This window comes from Onychostoma macrolepis, chromosome 07 (genome assembly GCF_012432095.1).
Source record: "Onychostoma macrolepis isolate SWU-2019 chromosome 07, ASM1243209v1, whole genome shotgun sequence".
NCBI classification, from domain to species: Eukaryota; Metazoa; Chordata; class Actinopteri; order Cypriniformes; family Cyprinidae; genus Onychostoma; species Onychostoma macrolepis.
This window is the reverse complement of record NC_081161.1, coordinates 23,827,535-23,855,356: the sequence shown is the minus strand read 5'-3', so window position 1 is coordinate 23,855,356 and position 27,822 is coordinate 23,827,535. Positions and strand designations below refer to the sequence as shown.

The 27,822-nt window shown below is 38.7% G+C and overlaps 1 protein-coding gene across 16 annotated transcripts in view; it reads left to right on the top strand.

Moving 5' to 3' along the window:
* The first annotated feature begins 208 nt into the window (after positions 1-208).
* The window catches only part of scrib (scribble planar cell polarity protein), an 80,328-nt gene continuing 52,714 nt past the window's right edge, over positions 209-27,822 (top strand). For 13 of the 16 annotated variants that reach the window (XM_058780968.1, XM_058780971.1, XM_058780970.1 and 10 more), the window contains exon 1: positions 210-1,447. In XM_058780968.1, coding sequence (XP_058636951.1) covers positions 1,289-1,447 — 159 coding nt within the window. In that variant the 5' untranslated portion in view covers positions 210-1,288. Of the gene's footprint in view, positions 1,448-27,822 lie in introns of all 16 variants that reach the window. The other 3 variants (XM_058780973.1, XM_058780976.1, XM_058780983.1) reach the window with 2 other exon arrangements.

Genomic DNA, 27,822 nt, shown 5'->3' with positions numbered 1-27,822 from the left:
TTAGAGCCTACGGTGAGCCTCGCCTGGGCAAGCCCGCACTGGGCCTGTTTAGGTTAGGCCCTAGTCCGCTGTGCCCGCAAAAAGCCAGCATGGGCCATGAGTCGGTTTTGTGAGGCAACAAAAAAAAATTGTTCCGACAGTACACGGTCCTTCCCGCAGGGCGGCGCAAGTGCACTAGCTAGACTCCAGCGCTCCTGTCCCTCCTCCAGACTCCTAGATGTCGCCATCCGGAGGAGTAAGAGCGATGCCGTGCGCCGCGGAGTTGCGTGCGAGAGGCGCTCAGAGAGATTCACAACAGTGAGGCGGAGCTGGGAATGGATCAGCTCCTGAAGAAGCCTTACTTAACTCAGTACCTCCGCACACTCGCCTACAAGAGCAGGAAATCCCGCGGCAGATAAAGCCCAGGCAGAGCGTCGCGGGCGTCCTGAGGACAACCACCTATATGAGGAGGACAGAGAGGTTTGTGACGGATCAGTCCGGACTCGATATCAGGACGGGCAGCAGAGGAGCACAAAGCCGGTGGAGTGTCTCTGGAGCGGCTGAGATCAGCCCAGCCCCCACATACATACATATACACACACACACAGAACCGGCCTGCTGCTCCTAGCCTGTTGCTGCTGTGTGTGGGATATTGCATATCTCGCGTATCTCAGCGACACACACATCTGTAAGTAGTTCCGAGTTGTTTTGTCTTTGTTTAGAAGCTGGCTGGTGTGTTTTGTAGCGTTTGGCGGACTATAGCGCTCTGCAGCTGGCTAATCAGTTAGCTGTAGCATAGCGTCGTGTGTAACGTTACAGCAGCCTCACGAGCGCGATGTAGTTTGATTATTAGACCTCATTTTATTATTACAAGACAAAACATGTTTGATAAAAGGGCACGTGACATGAACCAACGAGTTTGGCGTAATTGAACTCCGCTTTTGCTGTATGTTAACGCGGAGTCACTTACTCCGTGCGACATAATCTCGTTTAATTCAACGAGGATCTGTTTATGGTGCAAAACTGCGTGCAGCACATAAGATGTGTGTTTTGTTGACTTCATTCGGCTCATGTTGAACCAAACTGTGATTGTGCTGAATAACTCGGCTTGTTTATGATCCTCTGGATGTCCCCTGCCCTCACTGGAGTTAGTGGACATTTGCAGGAGAACCGTTCGCACAGGGGCTTTTATTTGACTGTTTTCGGTGGATAAAGTCCAGGGAGTTACGAGGCGGCAGTACCAGCCTGTATCCCATCGTTTGGCTGCTTGAGTGAGTCCCCGATGCGGAGGGGCTGAGTGCTCCGGGACATGCTGAAGTGTATCCCGCTGTGGCGGTGTAACCGTCACGTTGAGTCCGTGGATAAGCGGCACTGCTCGCTCACTGCGGTGCCCGATGAGATCTACCGCTACAACCGCAGTCTGGAGGAGCTGCTCCTGGACGCCAACCAGCTGAGAGAGCTGCCTAAGGTAAGACGCTGCTGTGTCCCATCACTTACACTCATGTGCATGTCTCTCTGCTTGCCAGCCTCCTGTAAATTATGCATAGACCTGTTGTGACGTTTTGACAGACATGAATGTGGTTAAAACGTTGCTCTTGTTTCAAAGTTTCCCACGGTCATAGAAAGCTTGAAATATCGGAAATTTAAGAAGTCACCTTGTTTGCTTGGTTGTAAAGTTTAATTGGCTGTTTTCTCTTTGTGTAATTGTGTGGGTAGAGTCTCTATAAAGTGATTTAGGGCAAGACACTACAGGTTACATTTTAAACAACGATTTCACCATACTTCCCCTGATGATTAATTATAGTGCATTACAACATTTGTTTTACATTACAGGTTTTCTGAAATGTTGTGTTCAGATATGCAAAGCAGGCATTATCTAATGAAATATTAAATCATTTTTGCGACGCCATATTCAAAGTTCTCCTTTCACTTTGTTGACCGGTTAGATTTTAAGGTATTACAGAGGGGAACACTTGTCTGCAGCCAGATAAAAATCATAATTTTTAGGAATAAAATGTTATAGAATTGACATATGAACAAAGTCCTTTGTAAAAAATAATTTAGAAAAAAGCTGGAAAGTTTTGTGTATGAGCTACTGTAAAGTGCAACTGAAAAAAGCTTATTTTGAGAAAACAGCCATTGAAGATATGTATTGTAATTGGAATCTATAGATGCAACTATATAAAGTGCATTAAAATAAATATTTAATGTGTGTTTTGCATGTTCTCATTTCACTAGTCTGATAGAAGAGATGTTGTGGATGCAAAATACCTCAAAATTGGCCAAAGTATGAAAAAACTGGTTTTGCCTACAGTGAAAAAGTTCTCATTCAGAAATCTGAGCATTTGGAAAAGTAAGCGGAAGAATAATTCATTAGTCAAAAGTTGTGTGAATTATTCTGTACTAAGGTTAAAATAAGTGTTGTCTATAGCATGTATTCATTGAGTATTTGATTCCTTGTTTGCAGATTTTGTAAGATGTTGCAAGCATAAGCTCTGCCCCACGCTTAAAAAAGTGAAGAAATAATCTGTTTCTTGTGCAGAAATGGCAAAAAAGGCTGCTGTCTAACATTGACAGGCTATCCTCCTTTGGGAGCACTTTAGTGTGTTACACATCTGTCTCACTAACCACGCTAAAAGCTGTTTGCTTTGTCCTTTTAATTTGGATTTACTCTGTTTTGTTAATGTTTGTGTTTGTGTGTGTGTGTGTGTGTGTGTGTGAGAGAGAGAGAGAGAGATCGATCCTACTGACTTGGCTGTGAATCAGGTTTAGTAGTCTCTACATACAGTAAACATACAAGTTGTTGTTTTTTTTTTAAATTATTATTACCTTGAGCATTTACATCCACACATAGGAGTCACGAGAGACTGTTGGTGGGTTGCCAGAGCTAGCATTTCCTAAAGTGTACTGATAGCAAAATAAGCAAACATGCTTGATTCAACATTTAAACTACTGTAAGCCGTTGACAACTACCGCCCAGTCATTTGAAGTGCTCTACTGTAGGCCGTATAATGCCAGGACTGTTGGCATAGCCTCATTGGCAGAAGACTCGATCTGTGTTAGCCGGTCTACAGTCAGCATTGCTAAAACGGTTGGACAGAATGGCACAGGATCCTCTGACCATGATGTGGAATAGCTGATCCGAGCGGACAGGTCAGGCCCTGTGCTTGGGGGTCTGTGTATGCATGTGTATACTGTGTGCAGACAGTTGGCATATGGTTTCCCCTCAGCCCTGTGGCAGAGAGAAAGTGAAAGAGAAATGAAAACTCAGGCAGCTCTTGTCTGAAAAAAGGTCTGGAGATCAGAAGTGGTCGACTGATACATCTCGTACAGATTTAGGGAGAATGTTGGTGATGTCCGATAAATACCTAATGCTGATGTTTTGAGAATTTAATAGCAGGTTGGCTGCACACACAATTGATCAATTTAAATGAATACTTTTGAACACTTGATTGGCACTAGTTAAAAGTAGATATTAATAGAAAAAGACAATAACATTTACGTTGTTGTCAAAGATTCTTTTTAAAATAAATGCTTTATATTCCCCAAAGAATCCTGAAAAAGTGTCAATTCATGAAAACAATATTAAGTAGCTGTTTTCAACGTTGATGGTAAGAAATGTTTCTTGAGCAGCAAATCAACATAATAGAATAGTTTCTAAAGAATCATGTGACACTGAAGACTGGAGTAATGGCTGCTGAAATTCAGCTTTTAAATCAAAAATGAGTAAAAATTATTTTAAAAAAAATTGAAATGTTATTTTACATTGTAATATTTAACAATATTAGTGTTTTTATTGTATTTTTGATCAAATAAATGCAGCCTTGCTGAGCATAAAAGACTTCATTCAAAAATATTGAATAAAACTTTTGAGTGTGTATTAATGTATTTTTGTAAGTAGTTTTGCCATTTAATGTTCAAGTAAAGTTTTTTTTTTTGTTTGTTTTTTTTTAATTATTATTTTTTTGTTAATATTTGCCTATGTATATGTGTGTTTTTTCATTAACTTGTTCCAGATTTTGTAGTAGTGCCCTTTTCGTCTGAGTGGTGCTCTGTTACACATTTACTGTAATGCTTAGATGGAAGGTCTCAGCTGGCCTGAGCCTGTGCTTTTGAGAAGGCCATATGGTGACACCGTGTGTCGCTGCTCCGCCATGTGCTTCGAGATGGGCTTTAAGCTGCTTACAGCTCCTTCTCCCCCAGACTCACTCTGGACGCTCTGCTGCACTTGTTCCTGCTTGTGATACTCTCTCAGTATAACATCAGATGTCTTTCCTGTTTTTCTTAAAGACTGCTATTCAGCATGGATAATGTCCACATCTTTAGCTCCATGTACATGGTCATAGTGCAGGATTTGGGATTAGCACTGTACCACGACTCATGTTAATGCTTCTCAGGCCGTGACCCTTTGCAATTGGGTGTGAGCCGATGTCAAGTATTTCAGTGTGTTGGGCTGAGGCTGTCTGTAGAAGATGGTTTATGTAAAAACTTCAGCTTCATATGTGTGGCCTGGCACAGTTCTTTAAGCTGAACAGATGGAGTTTTAGGGTCCTCACCTGAACGGCTTATGTTCTCTTTAACGCTTGGATATGTATAGTTCAGAAAAGCACCTTTATGGCAAGTCCGAAAATAGAAACGTTTGAGAGTTGAACGCAGGGCACAAAGCAGGAGTAAGTGTGGGAAATTACCTCTCAGACAAGCAGATGAGCAGCAAATGACTTCGGATCAAGTGTTCTGTTTCATATTTTAATATGAGCAGAGCACCTGGGTGGCTCACAAAGTGCCTTTAGCTTTTTCCAGGAGTTGGTTTACATGGGAAAATGTGTTGCTAAACAGTCTGGGAACTGAAGCTCCTGTACTGCCGCTGATAAAACTGTAGGCCAAAGCCGTCAGCATTCGAGGAATTCCCCATCACACCCTCCGAAAACATCAACGTGAAGCTTCCACTGTGTTTAGTCATTATGCAATCCCTAATCCTCACTGTTTCCGTGCTATTGTGTGACAGTCGAGCACCCGCTCATCACAGTAAATTCCTCACTTTGGAGATGTTGAGCGCTAACTGGATTAACCCAGAATGCCCTCGTCCACATTCACAAAGCACAGAAATGGCATTAGCTGTAGTTTAATCATTAACAAGTGTATCACACTCACATACAGTATGTCTGTGGTTTAGGAGGTTCCTGGGGAAGCTTTCAGAAATGTGAAGTCTGTACGTTTTTCCCTGAAGGGTTTGGGAGGGAGAAACGCTCCTTGGCTTTGACACTTGTGGAAGATCTTGTGACTGGTTACATAGTAGGCTCTTTCAGCTAATCTGACGTCTCCCACCCAGCTGCACATATTAAATGTCCAGCCTTATTATCGCAGCTCTGTCGGCATTGTCCTTCATTATCAGCCGTGACTCGTATGACGACTGTGAAGAAAAAGAAGGAAATGTTTATTATGCAGCTGGAGTTTAGAATGGGTAAAATACTAGATGTATGTTGTTATTTGATTTTAGGTCAAGGTTTCAAGCCTTCCTCTGTTTTATCGGCAGCCAATACAGTGCTTTCATAACAGATGTTGTCAGACCATTTGGTGCAACATAAAGTAAATCAGCTGACACCACTAACAGGAAACAAAGTATTGAACTCTAACCGTAGAAGTAAGCGAAACGAGGAAATCGAATAACACATATTACCTATTGCCTATAATAGCTGTGCTTGATTGCTTTGAACCAGAAAGTGGTTTTTCCAGCTCAAGTATGTGCCTGAGTTTCAAGGAGTTGTTTTAAAAGAGGTTCTTAATACAATAGCCCTTAGAAAGCTTGAACGGGTGTGTGCGTTGTGGCAGATTTGTGCTGTGTTGTCTGCAGAACAGGTTTAATCTAATGTAGGGCTCCTCCCTGCCCTGCTCTACACATCTAATGTTCTTTCATAGGTGCCTGTCCAGCAGGTGTTCCTCTATTACCTGCTGTGAACTACATGTTTGTTCATTGAAAGGGTGTGAAATGATACTTCATATTATATCCTGATGCATCTGTCATGATTCATGAAATTCAGTGGAGAAATGTTATATGCAAAATTTCAGGACGATGTTTTTCTTATTGGGTGCCTTTTGGATGCTTAGTGAAAATTGAAAGTAAAAAAGAAATAAAATTTTCATTAAAATATTTGGTAACACTTTATTTTAATCTGTACTTTTAATACACTTGTTACATACATTTGCTATAGTAATAACAGTGAATTATGTATAATTATGCATAAAGCTTCGGTGAGAATATGCTAGCCTCGCAAGAATCAAGTTTTCTTTACAGCAAAGGACAACCAGTCTCCTCTTGGCTTATATCGAAATCCTCAAACATTTCTTTACAAATCCTTGTTTGTGTTTTGTTTTGCTTTCTCCTCTGTGCTTCCGTGTTCGTCACTTCTCATCGGAGCCTACGTCATCCGCTGGAACGCCACATAGAGATAGAGCATAGAGATTAGCTAGAGATTATGCTTCATAAAGTTTATGAAGTTTTAAATATGGATATTTTTTTTACACAAATGCATCGCTTCACATCCCCAGAGCCGTATGGAGCATATTTTATGATGGTTTGATGCACTTTTTTTGGGCTTCAAAATCTCAACCCCTATTCACTGCTATTATAAAGCTTGGAAGAGCCAGAACATTTTTTAACCCTTTGACGCGTACGATCACACCGGTGTGATCAGAACATTCAGTGCATCACGTGATCAACTGCTGAATTCAAATCTGCTTTTGCGCTTTGGCTGGCGCGGAGCCAGATCGGACATGCTGAGCTATTCAGTGTTTTCAGCCATATAATGCTTATTTTACGTTTCAGACATTTAAATACACATAAGTACAAGCAAAACCATACATTTGTAGTTTGTAAAATACGCGCTCCATGTGTCATACAGCGCTATTGTGCTTGCGGTGGAAACAATAAGGCGATACATGCTAAAATAACGGTCGGCTCAGCTAGTAACTATATTTTAAACTCACGTGTGAAAGGGTGAATACAACTCTGACTGTATTTGTCTTTACAGAAGTCATACACACCTAGGATGGCTTGAGGATGAGTAAATCATGGGGTAATTTTCATTTTTGGGTGAACTATCCATTTAATATTACTTAGTACAGCAGAAATGACACAACAATGAGGACACATTTTAAATAAAGTTTGAACATACATTTTGTTTATGTACTTACACATTTTCATTCCGTTCATCTAGCTGCTGTGCACTTGAGTTTACTAAAACTGAACTTTTCAGTCATGCCCATTGTCATTTACTTGTTACTTGTTCACACCTCTCTTTGTGACGTCCAGAAGTGTTAGAATGACTTTTTCTTGTCAGTTGTGCATGAAAATGTCACACCTCTAAATTAGCATAGCAGCAGTCACAAGGTCTGTTTTAGTTTCACTGCAAATCTGTGGTCTTGATGGGATGTTTCAGGCTGTGCAGTGTGAGCATTTCACTCATTTGCAAGTGAAAATTACTCTGCAAATGTGAAATTTTGTCATCTGACACCTGATCAAATCTCAAACTTTATTATAAGGGAAAACTCCCTTAACCTTGGACACTTTTACATTTCACACACTTTTCGTTGCTTTCCATTGGAGTCAAAATGTTTAATAAATTGAGGTTTTCACACAAGATGTGTTCTTGTATTCTGTCTGTGCTTTCTTGTTGTTGTTGGTTGCATCTTGCCCATGCCCCTAATAGTTTTGTTCTATGTACAGTGATACTGAAATCAGGTTAGTTTTGAGCGCAATTTGAGGCTTGTTTTATACTTTTAAAATCCTTCTTTTAGTCAAAACAATTTCATTGTCCAAACTGATGCCATCTTTGGTACACTGTTTGTGTTGAAGCTGATTCAAACTGAACAAAATAGGCCATTTGAGCATATGATTTTTTTTTTTCCCCCCCATAAGTTTCTGTAGTAGTGAACAGCTCATTTCGCCATTACCGTACCCCAACCCAGCATCCCTTCTTTGTGTGACCGCGCTGGACCCGATTATGGCTTTCATTCATCTGTAAAAACATGTTTAACCCCTTGTCCCCTTCCTCTCTGCTGCACGAGCCATATCATCCCACTAAGCCCGTCCCTCGAGGGTCTCTTGAGTGGAGTGGCTGTCTGCAGCTGTCCTGCTCCAAGCATACAGTCAGTGCTCGCTGGATGGATGAGAGGTGAAATCAACTACCTTCTGTCTGCCGTCCAGGCCTGTGTTTATCCTGGAGTGTGCAATCTTCCATGAAATACAGCAGCTTGAGGGTGATGCTAGTGTTTTCTTTTGTCAACAAAGTATTTTTTTAAAGGTTTTAAACACCTTTTCTAGTCTTGGCATCACAGTAATGCTTCAAACATAGGCACAGTTTATTACATGACGCAGTCTTGCTGTGCTGTAATTGCAGCAGGTAGGGTGTTAAAATAATCTTTCATTACTCACTAATTTGCCTAATTGGCTTATGAGCCCAAACTGTAAACCCTTCACTCTTATTTGGCCAGCTTACTTCATACCACATGCAGCAAAACCATTTAAGATATGTTAGCCAACAGGATTACAAGAGCATCTTGAGAACAGCCAGTAATGTTTTCAATGGCAAATCCAGCTTGTGACCTGCCATCCATTGCTTTTTTATATTCAGTGGACTTCAGGATAGTATTCTTGTTACTAGGTCTTTTGAAGTTCAGTAAAGTAAAGGTGCACTAAGCGATTATTGCCAAATGGTGTTGATATTTGAAAGCACCAAAACAAACATGGCCTTAGTCCAACAGGACCTCACCCCTATTTTGAAATCTCCACCCCACACGTATGTACACAACCCTGGCATAACAACGATCGCGGAAACAAGCGAACATGACACACAAGCATATTTAAACAAAAGCCAACACAGAAAAGTTGTGTGAAACATTGCAAAATCAACGTTACTCACCTATCAAAAAGAAACAACGCAACCTCGGCGTCTGATTCGAGCCCTTCCCGCTCCTTAAGTTCGCTCCACCGCTGGAAAGCTGCTCTGATATTTACGCAGGTCATATCTCTTGCCTGAACATAACCTTTCTTTTTAATGTTTTGTTCCTTCAATATTTTGCTCTTTTTTTTTTTTTTTTATTATTATTATTATTTTTGTACAGTCCAACTTAGTGTCGCTATCATTACAAGGCACGCCCTCTTACTGCTGATTGGCTGCAAGTGTGTTTTGGGACATGGTCCGACACTGCGGTCAAAAGCGTTTTTCAAAAATTGCTTTGTGCACCTTTAAGGTCGGTAAGTGTTTTGTTTGTTTGGTTGGCTGTGTTTTTTTTTGTTTTTTTTTATGATTTTGAAAAATCTTACTTAGGCTTTTAATGGTTTTATATAATAACACAAAATATTGGTAGCATTCTATACTACAAAATTGACTTTTTCTGCCCATTTGCCTGCATTTGCCATTTGCCTGACTTCAATTATTTGCTGTATTTACTGTGTAAATGTTTCCCATTCCAAATAATAATTCACAGAATGCCAACATGCAGTACTTGAACCTTAGATTGAAATATGGTATTTGGACATTAGCTTGGAACATACTAATTTATCAGCTAATATAGAAATTATGTAGTTGTTGTATATCTTGACTTTTCAGAATGATATTAGGAACTCTGAAATGAGAAGTTAATTAACTAGTGATTTAGGAGCTTTCTTTAGATTATATTAAGACACTGTCCATCCTTTAATCTGATTGTTTTAGAAACCACAAAATAGCACTGAACAAAGACATCATTTGAGGGGATCCATAACTTTGTTATAATTGAATCTGAGAGTGGGTTCGGTAGGTTTACCACTGTACCTCAGTCAGAGCTTGTTTAGTCTGGTCATTGTCTTGACTTTCTGCTTCTGTCTTGTGAGCCAGTACATGAGTTGTTAGTAAGGGCTTCCCCCTACGGCCCACAGAACTGGGCCAGCAGTCTACATAAATCACAGCTGCCATTGTGTGTGCTGCAGCAAACCTACCCTCATCCCCCATCCCTCTCCTCCCTCTCGCCTCTTTTCTTGTGCTGCTCAGACTGCAGAGGACTTGGAGATCACACTTTGCTTAGCCTCTTTCACACAGTCTGTTCTCTTGCACACTTCAGAATTCTGATTAACTTGAAATTCATTATTACAGCACCACAGCATAAAGATTTTTAGTTTTGAGCATCAAAAGGTGCTGAATTGTTTTCATTCTGTAGTCATTTTTAAAGAATTTGAATCCTTTGTGCGTATATATTTTTAACACTCACTACCTTTCAAAAATGTTTTTTAAAGAAGTCTCTTATGCTTACCAAGCATAGGCTGTGTTTATTTGATCAAAAATACAGTAAAAACAATAGTATGACCAAATCTAAATCTATACTTTTTGAATATAAATTTTGTAAGATAAATATCCATTTTTCTTTACAAATCCTTGTTTTACGTCCTACGTCATCTGCATGTGACAGTCAGCGGAAGTGAGAAAGTTTACATTTGAAATATTGATATTTATCTTACAAAAACGCATGGATTAGCTACAGGAGGCCTTTATTCACCCCCCGGAGCCGTGTGAGGCACGTTTTATTACGGATGTGCGCACTTTATTTCACGCCTTCTGGACTGTTGACAAAAGCACCCGCTTATCCCCATTGTAAGGCTTGGAGGAGCCAGGACAATTATTAATATAACTCAGATTGGATTCGTCTGAAAGAAGAAAGTCATATACACCTAGGATGTACAACACAGGCTCATTTTCATTTTTGGGTCAACTAACCCTTTAATCTTGAGTACCTATCGTCACGGCCAGCTCGTTCCAGACCGTAATATAAAGAGGATCAGACATATGAATTAATATTTTCAATTGCAAGATTATTTATTAAGAAGAAAAAGTGATTGGTTACAGAAACAAAAACAAAAAAATACCAAAGTCTAGGGATTGAAGTAAAAATAAAAAAACGATAATCCAATATGGTAAAGAACATTGACAAAGGAATAAACATCCAAAAGTGTTGCAGAAAAAGACCACCAGAGGAAGTGTTGTTGAGCAGATCAGTAACACCCTTTATACTCTTCGCCCATAATGTCTTTAATTAGCAGTAACATCACACGTAGATGTTACACTGCCACCAACAGGCAGAGAGGAAAAGACGGGGTCGTCACACTATAGAGTAGTATTGCATCCCTCATATCTCCAAAGAGTCTTTAGTTTTATTATATTTATAAAAGAAAGATACAGCTTTACGATTCCCCCCGAAAACAGCCGAGCTCCTGCAGGTGTGCCAAGGGCGGAGCTAAAGAGTCGCGAGCACTTGTGCGCCGCTTGCCAACAAAACACAGAAATTTGATGCAGTTTTACTTACCGCCTGCGGTTACAAATCATGACCGGGATCTTTTATCAATGAGATCCCTCCCTCTTTCAGTAACAAACGATGTGCAAATCCAGCATCGAAAACATATTAGTCTCTGAATTTATGGTAACAAACAAACACACTTGTGAAACTCTGTTGCTGCCCCAGAAAAACAAACTGCATCCACTGTTCACATAACGCTGGGTTCTTTGGGAAGCTGAACAAGGTTATCTTTCTCTCACAATCAAAAACACACTTCTTTGGAGACATTCTTCACGAGCAAGTCCTGTGCCTGTGAAATTGTATTAGAGAAAATCCTTTAAAACATCTTTCTGAATCCTAGCTTAATGACCTGTAGTGTAAATTCTACTTCTAATGTTTTTTTTTTAATTAATATAAATATCTCTGTTAACCAGTTTTTAAATGTTTAAAACATTACCAGTTTCCATGACCATTGCTAGTATGACTAATGATCATGAAGCAATATTGGTCATTCCCGGTTGAAGGTGAAATACCATATATAACACATCATAGAGTGGCAGCAGGTGCACTGATGCATGTGTAAAATTAATCCTGTTGAAGAGAGGAAATTCTGGTTAAGGGCAGGAATGGGACTGTGGAGTTTTAACACGTTGGCACTAAAATCTTGCAGTGGCTGCCAGTTCTTCCAGAAACCATGAACACTATCTCTTCTCCTGTCATCTTTTCACACTCTCACAGTCACTTGTTTCGTGAGATTATGCTCTTGATTTGGCCCGGTCTGCAGACTGAGAAGCCTCTACTTAAACCGGCCTGAAATGTGTTACCCTGCTTCCTTTTGTCTGAGCCGGGGAGCAGCTGGCTCACATCCTGTCCCCGCCCCTCTCTGGGAGTTTGATTCCGGAGGAGGATTAACGCTGGGAGCCCCTCACCCTCTCTGAGACTCACTCACTCTCTATCATCTCCATTTCTGTCTTCACTATTGATTGTAGAAAGTGTGTAGGCTTGATGGCATTGTAAACTTCTAAGATCAGCATGTACATCTGTTTTCATGTCCCTTTATTCTCACACTGTCTCTCTGGGTAAACATGGGCGGCACCAGTTGTCATCAAGTGCAGGGTAGCGTCAGTGTTTAGTACAGGTCGCTTGACTCGAGCTCCACTTCCCTGTGTTCACCTCTGACCAGGAAACACCCCCTATAATCATTTACAGCCTCTAAACCTAATGCTTTACTGTTCTCCTTGTGTTTTTCAGGCTCATAAACACATACACAGATACAGCCACAGCGGGGTGTATCTGTTCCTGTTCATATTTTATGGCTGCTTTTCAGGTGTCAATTTTTTTTTTTTTTTTAAATGGTCAGTTATTTAGAAAATACTCATCGTGTTTATTTAGATTAATTAGCCTCATTGCTTTTATCTCGTTATAGATTTGGGTAGTGGTTTTTGGGGCCAAATTCACAAAACATTCTTAAGAATAAATTTCTGCAATTTTCTATTATTTCTAGCCTAACAGTAGAGTAAAAAAATTCTTTATCTTTTTTTCTTAAGATTGTGCTAAAGGCAAAACTTAAGAAGAAACGAAGAAAAGAATGGTCTTAATACATATACTGGATGTGCATGAGTTCTCTGAAGTGACACCAGTGCTCGATAGTGTAAACAAAGATCGTTCTTATTTATGCATTTCGTGAGTTTTTATGAATTCAGAAACAACTATACAAAAACAAGTCAAATAGGGGCTTATTATTTTTATTTTATTTTTTATTTTTTTTTATAATAAAATAATTTCATGAGGAGGCATAAAAAGACAGCCTTTGAGGTGTTGAAGTTTTATCACTAAGAACCACCATACAATCAGTTAACGCTAAAGCCTGTCAAGGAGAAAAAAAATTCGTAAAAATATTTTAGAAGTTCTTAAGGATTTACTACTACTCTTGTTTTCTTAAGATGATTTTCATGAATCCAGCCCCTGGTCACACTTTTGTCCAATTGTTGTTTTGGTGCATACTTCATTTTTATTTGCAGTTTTTCAAGCGAGTAAGTTGTGAGTCTTGATACATGGGCCGTCTAGACGTTTGAACGGGTCATGGTTACTGTACATTCACCCCCAAGCACATCCTCGTGATTACTGTTTACTTGTCACAATATGAAGGCTTCCATTGATCTGACCCTTCCAGCAGCTCCTCCTCTATCTGCCACAACACCTGTCATGTAAATCTCTCTCTGTGTGTGGAGCACATTGTCCGTGCGTGTTGTGGGCCAGAGTAAACACACAGACTCCAGTACAGATGGCCCAGTCTGGCTGATCTCCTCCAGATACTGGGATAGGTGTTACTGTAGATGGCGTCTGTACAGCACCCTGTCGTCTGAACTCTGATCTCCTGCTTTGTCTGAGAAGGTACTGACCTTTTATTGCAGTAAGCTATTAATAAGGCAAGGGTTGGGCAGGTTTGTCCTATATGCCTCGTCTTAGTTTGAAAATGGTGTTTTGCCTGATAAAAGTGATAAAGCACGTTTGAGTGAGCGATTTGGATGCAGCATGCTGATACTATGTACTAGTGGTCTTTTTTTTTTTTTTTCCTCTACAGTTTGCTTGTTCTTGTTGGTGACTCATGCAACACACAGAAGCTGTATATCAAGTCCCCACGGACTCACGTTTCCATGGCCACAGGATGCAAGGCGAGCCCACGTGGAGAGCACAATGCTGTTGCTACGTGGACATGTAGCATCTCCCACTCCTACGTTTTATCTTTGTTGAAAGTTGGATGCATTTGCATTTGACTGTAAATATCAACTTGGTATGAACAGCACTTACAAAGGACAGGGTGTGTGGTACCTTACTGAAAACTTTGTGTAGTAACTGGTCACACTTTGTTTTTAACAACTTTTATTAAAGCTTTATCTAATTTATATTTGAAAAATCAACTTTTTGTTTTTCAAATTTGGAGCATTTGTCATGTAAAAATGCTTTTATTGACTGCAGTGAAAAGCAAAGTTACAAAGGTCTCTCAGTCGAGACAGGAAGGAAGTTCATCAGCTATGCACTTTCATATTTCGTTTAATCTCATTGATGGTCAGGCACTCTGACTGATAACTTCTCTTGTGGCTTTGAAGGTTGATGGACTTGAACACTAGTCCAGCTCCAGAGAAAGAGCTTTTAAAATGGCACCTAAATAAATGATGACTGTCAGCTGGCAGTGTTGGACAACTGCTGTGATTCTCATTGTGTTGAGGTCATTTCAGATGTGTTTTCATACATTTTGTTTGATTGAAATTAAAATTATGTGCACTACGCATGGACAATATATCAGTGTTATACTGATTATTTTTGCTGTCATCTATTGCTTGGATGTAATCTTTAAAAACACCAATAATAATTTTATCTATAGACAGAAGTGAGAGCAAGTAGGACCCTTCAGGAAGACCAAATGATTGATTGGCTACTCTCATTTAACAGATGGTTGTGGGAGGTGCATGAATAACAAATTGTAGGGCTGGAGTGAAGGATCTCCAAATGGGACTGAACCTGCAACCTTTTGTATTATCATCCCAGTTTGTTAATACTGAACACTTAACAGCACTTAACTTGTGCATGTAGCTTTTGCCTGGAGATTGAGTTTAGCCTGAAACTGAGAAATCTGTATTTAGGGCTACTTTTTGGGTCTAGCTGAGCTTTGAAAATGCATTTCTCTTATTTCTCGCCAGTTAGGAATGCCTCCAGTTTCTGCTTAGCAACTGGACATATTTGTAAGAATATTGATCCTCTTTTTATATCCTACTGCTCCAAGGAACTTAATACAATCCAAGTAAAGACTGAATTCAGCACTGCTGTTAATTAACTGGACATTGATGATAAATGTTTGTGTGGAGTGTGTTTGTTTCTTTCCATATATCCAAAAGATCAACACAAGAGCATGGAATTAGAAGCCGAAGTTCATATTTATCAGCATACTCTGATATTAAAATGTTCACAAGCTTGGTGCTTGGAGCATCTAGATTATTTGGACTATAATGGACATTTGTTTAAAATGCACAGTTTTCCATTAATAGTAGAGTAGTGAAGCATCCTTGAAGTCACAGGAGGCTTTAGTCATGCATCTCTCGGGGGTCCAGACTGAACCTCAGAGACAGACGTACTGCACAGACCTCATCATAACACATGCTGTAAACGCACTCTAAAGTCTAATTCACACCCCAAACAAATATTCGCTATGAACAAACCCTTAAATGTCTTTCATGTATCACGACTTAACTAATATGGTACCAGTTTAATGGGCTCGAAAGAAGGACTGTTTTCTGTGTGCTTGTTCATGCGTGTTTCTGCCTGTCTGTGTTTATATCTGCAGCCCGTTTTGTCAGCGTACGACTCCTTCGGTGCCTCGACACGCACAGTGCCCAAAACAGACCAAAATGGCCCTTTGTTTACCTCAGTGAGTGAGTGAGTGAGGGCTTGGGCGCTACTGATTTGTTGACGTGTGTGTTTGTCTTGTTGATTCCTCTGTTTTGAGAGTGCTGTGGTGGACAGGAAGTGGGAATAATGGAGAGAGCTGAGGAATGTAGTGTTTTTGTTTTGCAGAGCCTCGCTAACCATCGCACTGCTGCCGAGACCAGAGGAACCTTCGCCAGCTCAAACACATCTCTCACTTGCTCTCTTTCTCTGTCTAACAACGTGGCCCAATCAGACTCTACAAGCTCTTCTGTGTAAACCTGAGCTTTTGTATTAACCAGACAAGAGAGAGGTCATTTGATCAATTTGGTGGTGTTTCCTACTTGTAGCCCTCCCTACTGTCCAAAATCCTGTTGTGGAAAGACAAATTGCTTGTTCCTGGGAACTTGCATTGTCTGGTTTGGACATGCTGTCCCACAAATGTAGAATCTGCTATCATGACGTTTTGTGTAGCAGATTTGGCTCACATTTGTAGTGTGGATTTATAAGTGTACAGCTCCACAGCCTGAAATGTTTAGTGTGCAGTTGATTTGACTCTTAAATCTTACTCTCTTAAAGGGATAGTTCACAAAAATGAACATTTTTACTCGCCACATGAAGTCGTTTCAAACTTGTATGACTTTCTTCTATGGAATGTGAAAGAAGATATTTTGAAGAATGTTGGTAGCAGTTTAGGTGAAAGTTGACTTCCATTTTATGGACATAAACACCAAGACATTTCGCAAAATATAGACGGTTTCAATGGCAAAAGCATAAACAAACGTTACTGCGCATGCATGCTTTTGTGGCCCTAACTTAACTTCCGGTAGACATCCAAATAGAATCAATAACAACAGCAAGTCCCTCTAAAGTAGATGATTTTTTTGATAACAAGCAAAATATGTTTGCTGTGTAAATCAGACGGACTTATAAAAAATGCAAATTCATTCTCTGCCAGCAGGAGGCGCTTTAAAGCGGGAGAACTCGAGGTTTCCCCGGTAACGGCTGTTGGGCTGTAGACAAAGCAGCACTGAGCTTACAAACGCTGCTTTATCAGGCATATGTCATGCAAGATGAAATGAAAATGAAATCGAACATTTTCTAAAGACATTCTTCCTTCCTTTAATACAGTGATATAAAAACACCTCGCCTCATTTTGATTTTTAAACGTGCATTACATGCTCATGTTTATTCAAGGAAGCCTTTTAAAATCAGTCAGTTTTGATATCGCGGCGGTCGTCACAAATAAATAAATGTATGGGAAACACATCCCACAGCACAACAACCTGAGCCCAGCTTCATTACTCATCACTTTAACTGCGTTTGTAGCCGTCGGCACTAACCAGACCTATAAACAAACACAGAGCGGAAGTTAACTTCGGGACAGGCGCGTGCGCCCAATGAAACCGTCTATAGGGGCCCTATGATTTCCACGATGCAAAAACATGGACTGAATCGTGGAATCCAGTCATAAAAACGGAATTTACTGTATAACGCAGAATGCCATTGAATTTGGCAAATTTTGAATGGATAAATCAAAAGTAGGTCAGTACACATATCAAAACGCGATATGGACTATAGTGTCTATGAATATTAAGTTGCAAAAATACCCTTTAAATATGAATCCTACTTGTTCTGCGTGTCTCTATGTGAATGAATGGTGCAGATATGTGGTTTTGTTTACTACGCACATACTGAAGCGCACGTGATGCTCGCAGCGATTTCAGCCTCTGAATGAACTTCTTGTCATGAACATGACCTCTAGAACTGCTCCGAGAATCACTTCATGAGCATTTTACCATTTCTTTTGAGAAGAACAATGGTCATATCATCATCATCATCATATACAAACAGAAATATAAAGGTCTTCACAGCAACCCATTAAAATACAATTTCGGTTTAACTTGAAGAAACAGTTACAGAAATATTACTTAGTGAAATGATAGTACTACTACTAATAATAAAATTATTAAAACATTATTTTAAAGGAATTTTTTATTTATTTAGCAGATAAATGTCTGGAAAAAAATATAACAAAATATTTATATATATTTTATTATCAATTAATTAGAGATGCTTTTGATTATTAATATTTAATGAAATCATTAAAATGGGATCCAGAAAATTTTGTTAACAGAATTTGGTAAAAAAAAATTAAGCTGAATTTGAGATTTAAAAAAACCCCATTTCTTAGGGCCTTAAAAATGTAATTTTTGTTAAACTTTTAATAAATTGATGTTTAATATTGTAAGTTTCATGATTTCAATTAATTAAACATGCTTTTTGAAAAAATGGAATCCAGAAAAATTCAAAATTCAGGAGAAAATAAAATGGATTTCATAGGACCCTACATTTATCCATTTAGTTTTATCTCAGATCTCACAGCTGTCTATTAGTGCTCAGTTAGTTTGACACGAGCTGTTAAGACTGAAGCTTTTAATTAAATCAAATTAATTGGGCTTGTCTGTGGAGGGCACATTTTAGCAGAAGTTCTTCATTAAAAGAATGTGGTGTTTATAGTTGTGTGTGTGTGTGTGTGGTCTGTCGTATGTGCTTCAAACAGTACTAATCATCATGCATGAGCTCCTCCAGTGTCTGTCTCAGTTGTAAGTGGAGGAGGAGCTCCTCTCCCATCAGTCTGTTCACTAGTAACGGTTCAGCAGTGGTCATACAGCTTGGCTTCAGAGTCCGCTCAAGAAAGTGGATCTCAGTATGTTCAAACAGCACGTGTGATGTGTCCCTCATGACTGTTTGTCTAAGCTCGCGTTACAACAGATTTGTTGAGTCTATTTGGTGGTTGAACCTCCAGCCATGGCCTTTCTTCCACCATGTTTCAGGAAAAAGCAAATCGCTGCTGGTTGGGAAACATTTTTATTTATTCCCTCCTTGTGGGGAAGTGTTTCTCACAATCTAAAAATTGTTTACCAAATTCTATTACATCAGTCCTCAATCTACAATTTGCATCTTTTAAAGAAATAGAACTATAGGAAGTAAGGGAACTGTGTGTATTTGTGTTTGGGGGTGTGTACGTGCAAATAGATGTGTTGACACATTGTTTTTATTGGCTTTTGTTAACGTGACAGTTGACGAAGTGCAGACATGATATGACTTTACAGGAGGTTGCAGTGCCCTCTGTACATCCACACATCTATTTCTAGGGAAGAATGGAAAAACTCAGTCTTTTCTCTTGTCATTTTTATGTTTTTATGAAAAGTACGACTTGGAATAAAATATATAGAAATTTACATGTAATCTCTTAAATTTTGTTGCTGCCTTGCATGTAATTAAATTTTTGTGGAACATGGCTCAATATATTTTTTTCTACATTTTCTTTATTTAAAGTAAATGCAACAATTCCAACAAAATAGGTTAGTTCACCCAAAAATGAAAATTATTCTGTTATTTACTCACCCTCAAGTAGGGCTGTGACGGTCACCGTGACAACCGCATCAGAGAACAAAACAAAACGCCGGTTAAAAATTAGAAGAAAAATTAAAAGAAAAATGTCGGAGGGTTTCGATATAAGCCAAGAGGAGACTGGTTTTCCTTTGCTAAAGTAAAGAAACTTTGCTTCCTTTGCTCCTGTAAACAAACGTTGGTTTTTGCGAGACTCACACGCGCATGCGCTGCACCGGCGTCCTACGTCATCCGCCGGAAAGGCAGTCTCTTGTGAACACGCATACGACAGATAGCGGAAGTTACACAAAACTATTTATATCGTTTTAAATATGGAATTTTTTTTTTTTTTTTACAAAAATGCATCGATTTGCTACAAAAGGCCTTTATTCACCCCCCGGAGCCGTGTGAGGCACATTTTATTATGGATTCGCGCACTTTATTTGACGTGTTTTGGACTGTGTAACAGAAACACCCACTGACTGCAATTATAGAGCTTAGTAAAGCCAGGACAATTTTGAATATTACTCCGATTGGATTTATCTGAAAGAAGAAAGTCATATACACCTAGGATGCCTTGAGGGTGAGTAAAACATGGACTAATTTTCATTTTTGGGTGAAAACCTTTAACCTTTTTGACTTGAAGGTTCCCTATTTTCCAACACAATATCTATATTGGCTAAGGTTTTTCATCTGATATTTGTCTGCAATTATGACAGCTAAGGTTTTTAATTTCTAATATAATTAAATAATTTCAAGTTATCCTGCGATGGCCCCATGGAAGTTTGGCCCCTTGTTTGAGAACCACTGACCTAGACATTTTTTGCAACATGTTATTCAGAGTTATGTTTGGTTTTTGTCAAGATATGTTATTTGCGCTATAGTTTAGGTGTGTTGTTAGTAATGTGTTAAACAGACATATAATTGAAGGAGTCATGTTTGGGTGTGGTCTATCCTCTTTTGGTGGTGCATGTTGTCATTTGGTCATAGCAACGGTCGCTTGGAAATAGAGCCACTGGTAGCTTAAATGAAGCCGGTTCTGCTCTATGGTTGGACTATATCCAGTTGGAACAGTTGACATGTTTTGATCTCCTTGTAAGTTTACTAAGAATGTACAGGGATTTTTTGGAATTCAGGAAAGTCCTGCTTGAGTGATCACTTAAAGCTGCAGTGTGACATGAAGTGTGTGCATTTTAAAAGTTTAATTTTAAGCAATAATTGTCCTTCTTAAAATGTAACCACTTTAATTGTTGAAATCGTTCAGTCCACTTTTTTTTAAATCAGACTTGCAGATCTACAGATACAGAAATGTTGATATCTTTAAAGTTGCTTCATTCTGCATCATTGCATAATAATATGGCCACAATTGTCCAGATATTTAATATGGATGCAACAATACAGTTAACCTGAATGCGTGCCTCGGTTTTTTAACCATGGTTTTCAGTTTGTTTGGTTCTGTTGGCTTGGCACATCAGAGTGTTTTCTGAGATTTTTTTTTTTTGGTTTGTTTTTTTTTTAAACAATTTTAAAACATGACAAACACCTTTACACTTCTGTGCGTTGAAGTTAAACATTGATTATCATATGTCTATTTCAAATTTCTTTTGACAGAAGTATTTTTACCCGAAATGGGGTAAATCTCAAGTCTGTATCTTCTCATTAGCCAGTTGAGTTACATCATCTGAGCTCCACTTAACCATGTGACTTACCTGCCATTATAACAAAATTCTGACAGCTTACATTACCAACAGGTTTCATAAACACCCGTCTGCCATTGGTTTAGCAAATAGATAATGTCCTCCCAAACTCAAGCCATTGCTTGAGTCAGAAGTTGACATGTCAGACCATTCAAACAGAGCATTGCTAAAAGCATCTCAGAGTCACAGTGTTTAAAAAGAGCTGTAATGTGTTCTTCAGGGCTTTTCTGTTTCATAAACTCCTCATGGTGCATTTCAAGCTCAAGGCTCTTATAAATGAGTGACGCATGTAATGTCTCAAGACTGTCATTGGTAACAGTATGATGACCCAGACATGACTTTGTGTTTATCTGATGCTCATAGCACAACTCATGACCCTTGCATTAGAATGGACTTGTACTAAAAAGAGCAGATGAATGTTCAGAGAGATGCAAAAACACATCTTCACCATAGATCAATGACTGCATGCTTTCTATGGCTCATCAGAACACTTACTGGCTTAATTTAAAATGGTGCATGGTATTTCTGCTGTGACCCATCACATGATCTGGTCTGTTCTGTTTTTCTGCTGGAAGATGAAACAAAGATAGCCTGCTATATCAGTTCAGAATAACTCATTTTTTACAGCCTGTTTCTTGTGGCACATAGGAAGATTAACTATCAAAAGATGTGGGGGGGGTTGTATCGACTGTTTTTGCTTTTGTTCGAGAGACCATAGAGCCCATAGGGATTTTGAAAAGTCTTTGTTAAAGAGTTACAAGACGTGAATCACAACATTACAAACTTTGATTTTGAAGCAAAAAAAAAAAAAATGTGTTTGAAAACTACAAAATGTGACGGAGAAAAAAAGTATAATTTTCATTTTTGGATGAACTATTCCTTTGACACGTTTATAACTATAGCTACTGGCATAATAACACATTCATGTAAATGGCACAGTTGTTTGAAGTGACTCTGTTGCCCCCTTGAGTACTGTCTGGTTTTATCGCTTGTGTTCTTCTGAACTTGAATTCTGGGAATGTTGCTTGAGCTGCAGAGACTTGACCACATGATTGTTGGACAGGCCTACAAACACTCGCTTTCACAATGAGGCTTTGTGCTTATCTGCTTTCTAGCTGCTGTTTCAGGACAGGCTATACCGTGCACAGTTTGCTGTTTTTCTGCACTTCTTTTCTTTCTTTTATCCCTCTCCATCCAGTGGAAATTGGCTACTACTGATCATAGGGATTGGATTGGTCACATGACTGAATGCCTTTCCTGTATTGTGTTTCACAGATGGCAGACACAAAGACATGTGCAGGTTCAAACACCATTCTAGCAAATGGGGAATTGAAACAAGTTAATGTGGAATTGTTCATAAATGCAGTATATCAGTGTTGTGTAAAATGTATCCATCTGTGACAATACAGACTGATGGCTATGGTAAAACTCTGCAGATCCTAATAGCAGAATGGAGCTGTGGCCGGAAACAGGAGGAACACACACGCAGCTCTGAATAAAACATGGGATGAGCAACAACAACAAGAGTGTCATCTCTTTCTACTTGAACAAGCTGTCACCTTAAACTAGATTGTTGTACTAAATACTTGAGACAAGGAAAATATAAGGGATATTCCAGGTTAAGTTGAGCTCTACAAACAGTGTCTATGGTGTGATGTTGATTAACACTGAAAAAAGTGTTGACCGTTGTGAACATACAATGGAAGTTTATTGGGCAAACATACAGTAACCTTAAAAAAACTTTTATTCGCAGTGTAACAACTCAATCTTCCAATGAAACGACAGACATCTCTCTGTTTATGCATTTCTACACTTAACCCTTTCTTGCAATCGACTGCAAGCTTGCATAATTTCTTGAGTGTTTACTGTTGTCATTTTGCAGTATAACACACTATTTTCCTATGTTTAATACTGTAAAGCTGCTTTGAGACAATCTGTAAAGCTCTATAAAAAAATAAAGGTGACTTGACTTGACATCTCAAAATTCAGTCAACATTCAATGGACAGAACCAAATCCCCCCCACCCTAATTATTTTTTTTGTGTGTTTTTCTCTCTATGATCTGTTTCACTCAGATGCATATCACAATATAAAAGAAAAGATGTTGCTGCTTCGGTTTCATTGCTACTTGAACATGAATATTCTTTTAAGACATTTATTTGGCGATACATGAAAATCAGTTATTCCCTTTAAGAGAAGTTCACACATTGGATAAACTCCCTCTAGACTGCTTAATTTAAGATTAAAATATGGCGCATACTAATTTGGTGTAGAATTTATGACAGTGCAGTACTAGCTGTGATGTACTAAAACAGGAAGCAGTACGTCAGGCACAGCATATGGTGTCTTTGGCACCACGGTGCATTTGTCTTGCTTTTTATATGGAAATTTACATGATTATGGGTTTTTTTTTGTTTGTTTTTTTCACACCATCATAATATAGGCCTAATGTGGACTTGGGTGATCATGCCTGATATCTAGCACACTTTAAAGGTGAATTGTGTCTTACTTTATTTTAAAGATGTTTCCAAAACCTTTTGTGGACCATGTTTGGACAAAGTTATCACTGCCTCAAACTCACAACATTAGTAGCAAGTAGTTGACATCTTAGACTGATGGAGCAATGTGTGTTATTTTGCTTCCTTTTGGTTCTCGTTGGAACCGATTGACAGTTTTTGGTATCTGAACATTTTAAGATGATTCTTAGCTCATTATACTTGGATTATACGTGGATAAGAGAAGTATTTAAACTTTTGAAAAAATGACACGGATCGCCTTTAATGGCGATTCGTCTGTAGGTTCACCTGAGCTCTGCATCTCATTTGACTTTGGTTTGGAATGCAAATCAAATCGCTTGTTGTAGCTCAATCACAGAGGCCTGTGTGGACGGGACACGCTCTTCTCCTCCTGTTCTGAATTCACTGGTTTGGCAGTGACACCTCAGCACAGCATATGACAATGAAAGGAGGCCGTCTGCATCAGAACAGTCTGTACGAAGGGGAGGAAGACCGATTTGTGCTTGCATTGCACACCCATTTCCTCTTGTTAATTGGCACTTGTATCAGCACAATGTGATGTATGATGAGAGTAATTTCTGGCATCATATACAGGAAGACTTGTCCTCTTATCAAAGCACCTTCATTTTAAGAAACTCTTAAATTTGAATTGATTGTGGATGTAATCATCTACTTTCATAGATGCTGCAGATAATAAATAAAATAAAATAAACCTGAACCTGTTTATTTTATTTAGTAAGGATTAATTTAATCAAAAAATTTTGAAATATGCTGTCCTTTTGAACTTTCTATTCTTCAAAAATCCTGATAATGTATCACAAAAATCTAAGCAGCACAACTGTTTTCAACATTTAATGATAATGAGAAATGTTTCTTGAACAGAAAATCCGCATATCAGAATGACTTCTGGATGTAATGACTGCTGAAAACTAAACTCACTAAACTAAACCATCACAGAAATAAATTAGATTTTAAAATGTATTCAAATTGAAAAGCTTTTTTTTTAAATTGTAATATTTTACAGTATAACTTCTTACTGTATTTTTATCAAATAAAGGCAACCTTGGTGAGCCTAAGAGACTTCTTTAAACTAAATTAAATATAAAAAAATGTTTAACCTTGGTACAAATATTTCCTGGTTTTACGAGTAAAACCTAGCCCTCTGGAGGTCATTTCAAGTCTGGCTCCATGTCAAATTTTCTCTCTCTCTCTCTCTCTCTCTCTCTCTCTCTCTTAGTAAATAGTGCACGGTCCTTCACCTCCCTGAGTAAATGATTGCTTTCCCATGATCATTCAGCAGTTAGTTGTGTTGAAAGAGGCTTGTTGGGTGGTTTCTCTGGCAATGGTTTCTTCAGTCCCTCTCACTCTGTACATATGCCTTTCATTTCTAACCTGCATCCATGTCTAATTTATACTGCATACAATCTAATTTCAATGGAGAGACTTGTGCTGCTGATTTGTCTCTTTTGCTTGGTCTCTGTTCACGGCTTAGTGATCTTGAGCTGCTTCAGAAGAAGATCAAATATTGATTATTTCTTGATACTTGATTCTTACTGTGTACATGAACTGGTCCAAATTAGTTTAATTTTTGCAAATCCTGAATGAACCCTCATCTTTGAATGTACCCTCATCTCAACAGTCTGATAACGGTATATGTTGATTCTAAATGAAATTTTCAGAAACTAAGTGATTCAAACTGAAGTTTAATTAAATTTTGCATAAAACTCTCTTACATGTGCGTTTAATCAGTTGGGTACTGTGTAATTAATTATGACCCAGACTTTCCATTGTTTAATGTTCTGCAAACATTATGCTTTGATTATTTAAACCATTGATTAGTCACAGAGGTTGATAGTCTCTTTCTTTTTGGTATATTTTTTTCCAAGCGAACCGTGCTTGATATGAAGAGTGAGACAAGCTGTTTATGTTGGAGAAATATCTGCAGGACAGAAATGCTGTACTCTGCAGATCCAGACACTTCTGCAGTCCTGCCACGGGCCCCCTGTGGTACAATAGCACCAGTGACGGAGCTGCAGTCTGCCTGCCAGACTCATTTGGCTCAGGACGCTCCTATTAGATAATTATCTTCTCATCAAAACTAAGCCTTTTATTAAATGTTTGATATTAGAGGTAAAAATGATCTACTAATCTGTCTGTACTTCAAGACCTTTTCTGCTTTTTACTTTCAGAAAGTCACTCAACATGCTTGACAAACCCTAATTTTCATGCCATTCTTAATGTGAATAAGTGATTTTACAATCCTTTTGTACCCAGCAGTACCTTCCACTGTGTGCAGGTATGCGATGAGTGGCAACGATATCACAGTGGTGTTGTGTGAGTTCAGTGTCTCATTGACCTGCGGGATGAACAGAGTCACTAATGAACCGTTTCATCCGTCATCAGCCCACCTCTCTGCTCATTAATAATCCACCACTCTCTCTCTCCCTCCCTCTCTTTTGCTCACTTTCCCTTTCCCCAGTTCCTGCTCTCCATCCTTCCTGACCTCATTTCTCATCTCTTCCCTTTTGTATCCCACATTCTTGCCATCTTTTATCTTCTCTTTTTTTAGGCTTGCCTATGCCCTTTGCTTGCGGACAATAGAAAAGTCCTTCACTCTGTTGGTGCCTCTAGTGGGAGGAGCTAAGTGGTCTTAGTTTTGATTGGCAGCACTATGTGTGACTTCAGAGGCTTTGTCCCAATGCTGAGAGAAAAGAGGGCGGGGGGTTCATTCATATGAAAGACCCCCAGTGTAATCCTCACATGTCAGAGGGAGGACAGGGAAAAACATTCTCCTTTAATTTGACGTTGATTTCAGAATGACTCTTTCTTTTTTTTTTTTTCTTTTTTTTTTTGTAATATTTTTGTTCCTATCTCACAAAGCGGAACTAGCAGACTAGGGCTTATAATGCTGATAATGCTGGTTTCCCCATTTCATTGTTTGTTTGCATTTATGTGCATTCACCTTTCAGGTTTTTTGGCTGGGTTACTGATGTGACCAATCCCACAATCGCCTTTCTTCTCTTTATTCACAGCTGAAAAGAAGAACCATCTCAAAGCTTTGTTTGCCTGCTCCTCCCCCATCTTCTCCCCCCCCATGTGCCATCCTTTCGTTCAAAGAGAAGGAAGGAGGCCATGCAAGGGCCATTCTGGCCAAGTAGTGTTTTTAAATCTTGTGTTTTAATAGTGCATGAGCCATTAAGACGAGTAGCATGATTGATGACAATGCACATGTGATTGGTGTTTTAAGTTCAGGAGCTTGTGGTCTTAGTGCACTTAATGTGTATTTGCATATGTTCTTGGATGCATTAAGCATTAATTATATAAAAGTTGAGGGAATTAACATGATGTCTATCAGTTTGTTACTGTACAGCAAGCCTGCGTTCTTTGTGATTAGCCAGTTCAATATGTATCTTTTACAACTTTTTGTCATCCTAAAAAACAGATCAGTGCATAATAGAGTGCAGCAGAACAGCAAGAATATAAAATGTGGGTTTGACAGTTTGGCCTTAGACATGTCCCCCTTAATGTCTGTATTGGTTATGGCCTTACTGTGAAGTAACAGAGATATTATGATAGTGTGAGAGACATCTGTCAGTGTAGTGGCTCTTAAAGGATAGTATTGTCTGCAGTCGCTTTTCCAGGTTGAATTAATGTTTGGCAATGTTGGTGACTGAAGGGTTGGCTGTAATGGTTTAATTGGAGAAAGTCATGGGGTAAGCAGTCACTTGACTAAACACACAGCAGTCTCTGTATTGACCTGGATGCCTGAGCCAACTATTCTTCTCATTCATTCACCCCCATCTTACTCCTCATTTCTCAGTCTCTATATGCATGAGTGCCTTATTCTCAGAGAAAGATGTTCATTCAAGATTTGATTTGAGTTTTAGCTTAGACCGGGATAGTATAGGCTGTGACTTTTTGTTTGACTATGGACTAGGGCTGGTTATCGATTCAGACCCGATTCCATTTAATTTCGATTCTCAAGCTCTCGATTCCATTCAATTCTTGATTCGATTCTTCTTTTTTTTTTTGATTATATTCAGTAAATATAGTTTTAATACAAATGCTATTGATATTTAAAAAAAAAAATTAACTGTAAAAATCGGTTTACAAATGGTGAATTAATTAAAAGAAATTAAAAAGCTTGTATTTTAAACCTATTCTTTTTTTTGTATAGGGTCCTTTTTAAAAACAATAATAGGGCCCTATAAAATGTTCTTCTTTATTTTTTCTGGTAATCTGATGAAGGCATAAAACATTAAATTTATTCTAATCAAATGAAAATTAAACCCCTTTGTTTTTGGTAAACAAAGTGCTGCACAACAGAGGTTTACTTTTAAAATTAAAAAGAAAACAAATGTGATTTATTCCTTTAAAAATAAATATTTATTAATATTTAGTAGTAGCAGTAGCATTGTTACATTGAGTCTTAAGACTGCTAAATGGTAATATTTCTGACACAGTTTCTTCACATTAAACTAAACTTTTATTTTGACTGGTTGCCATGAG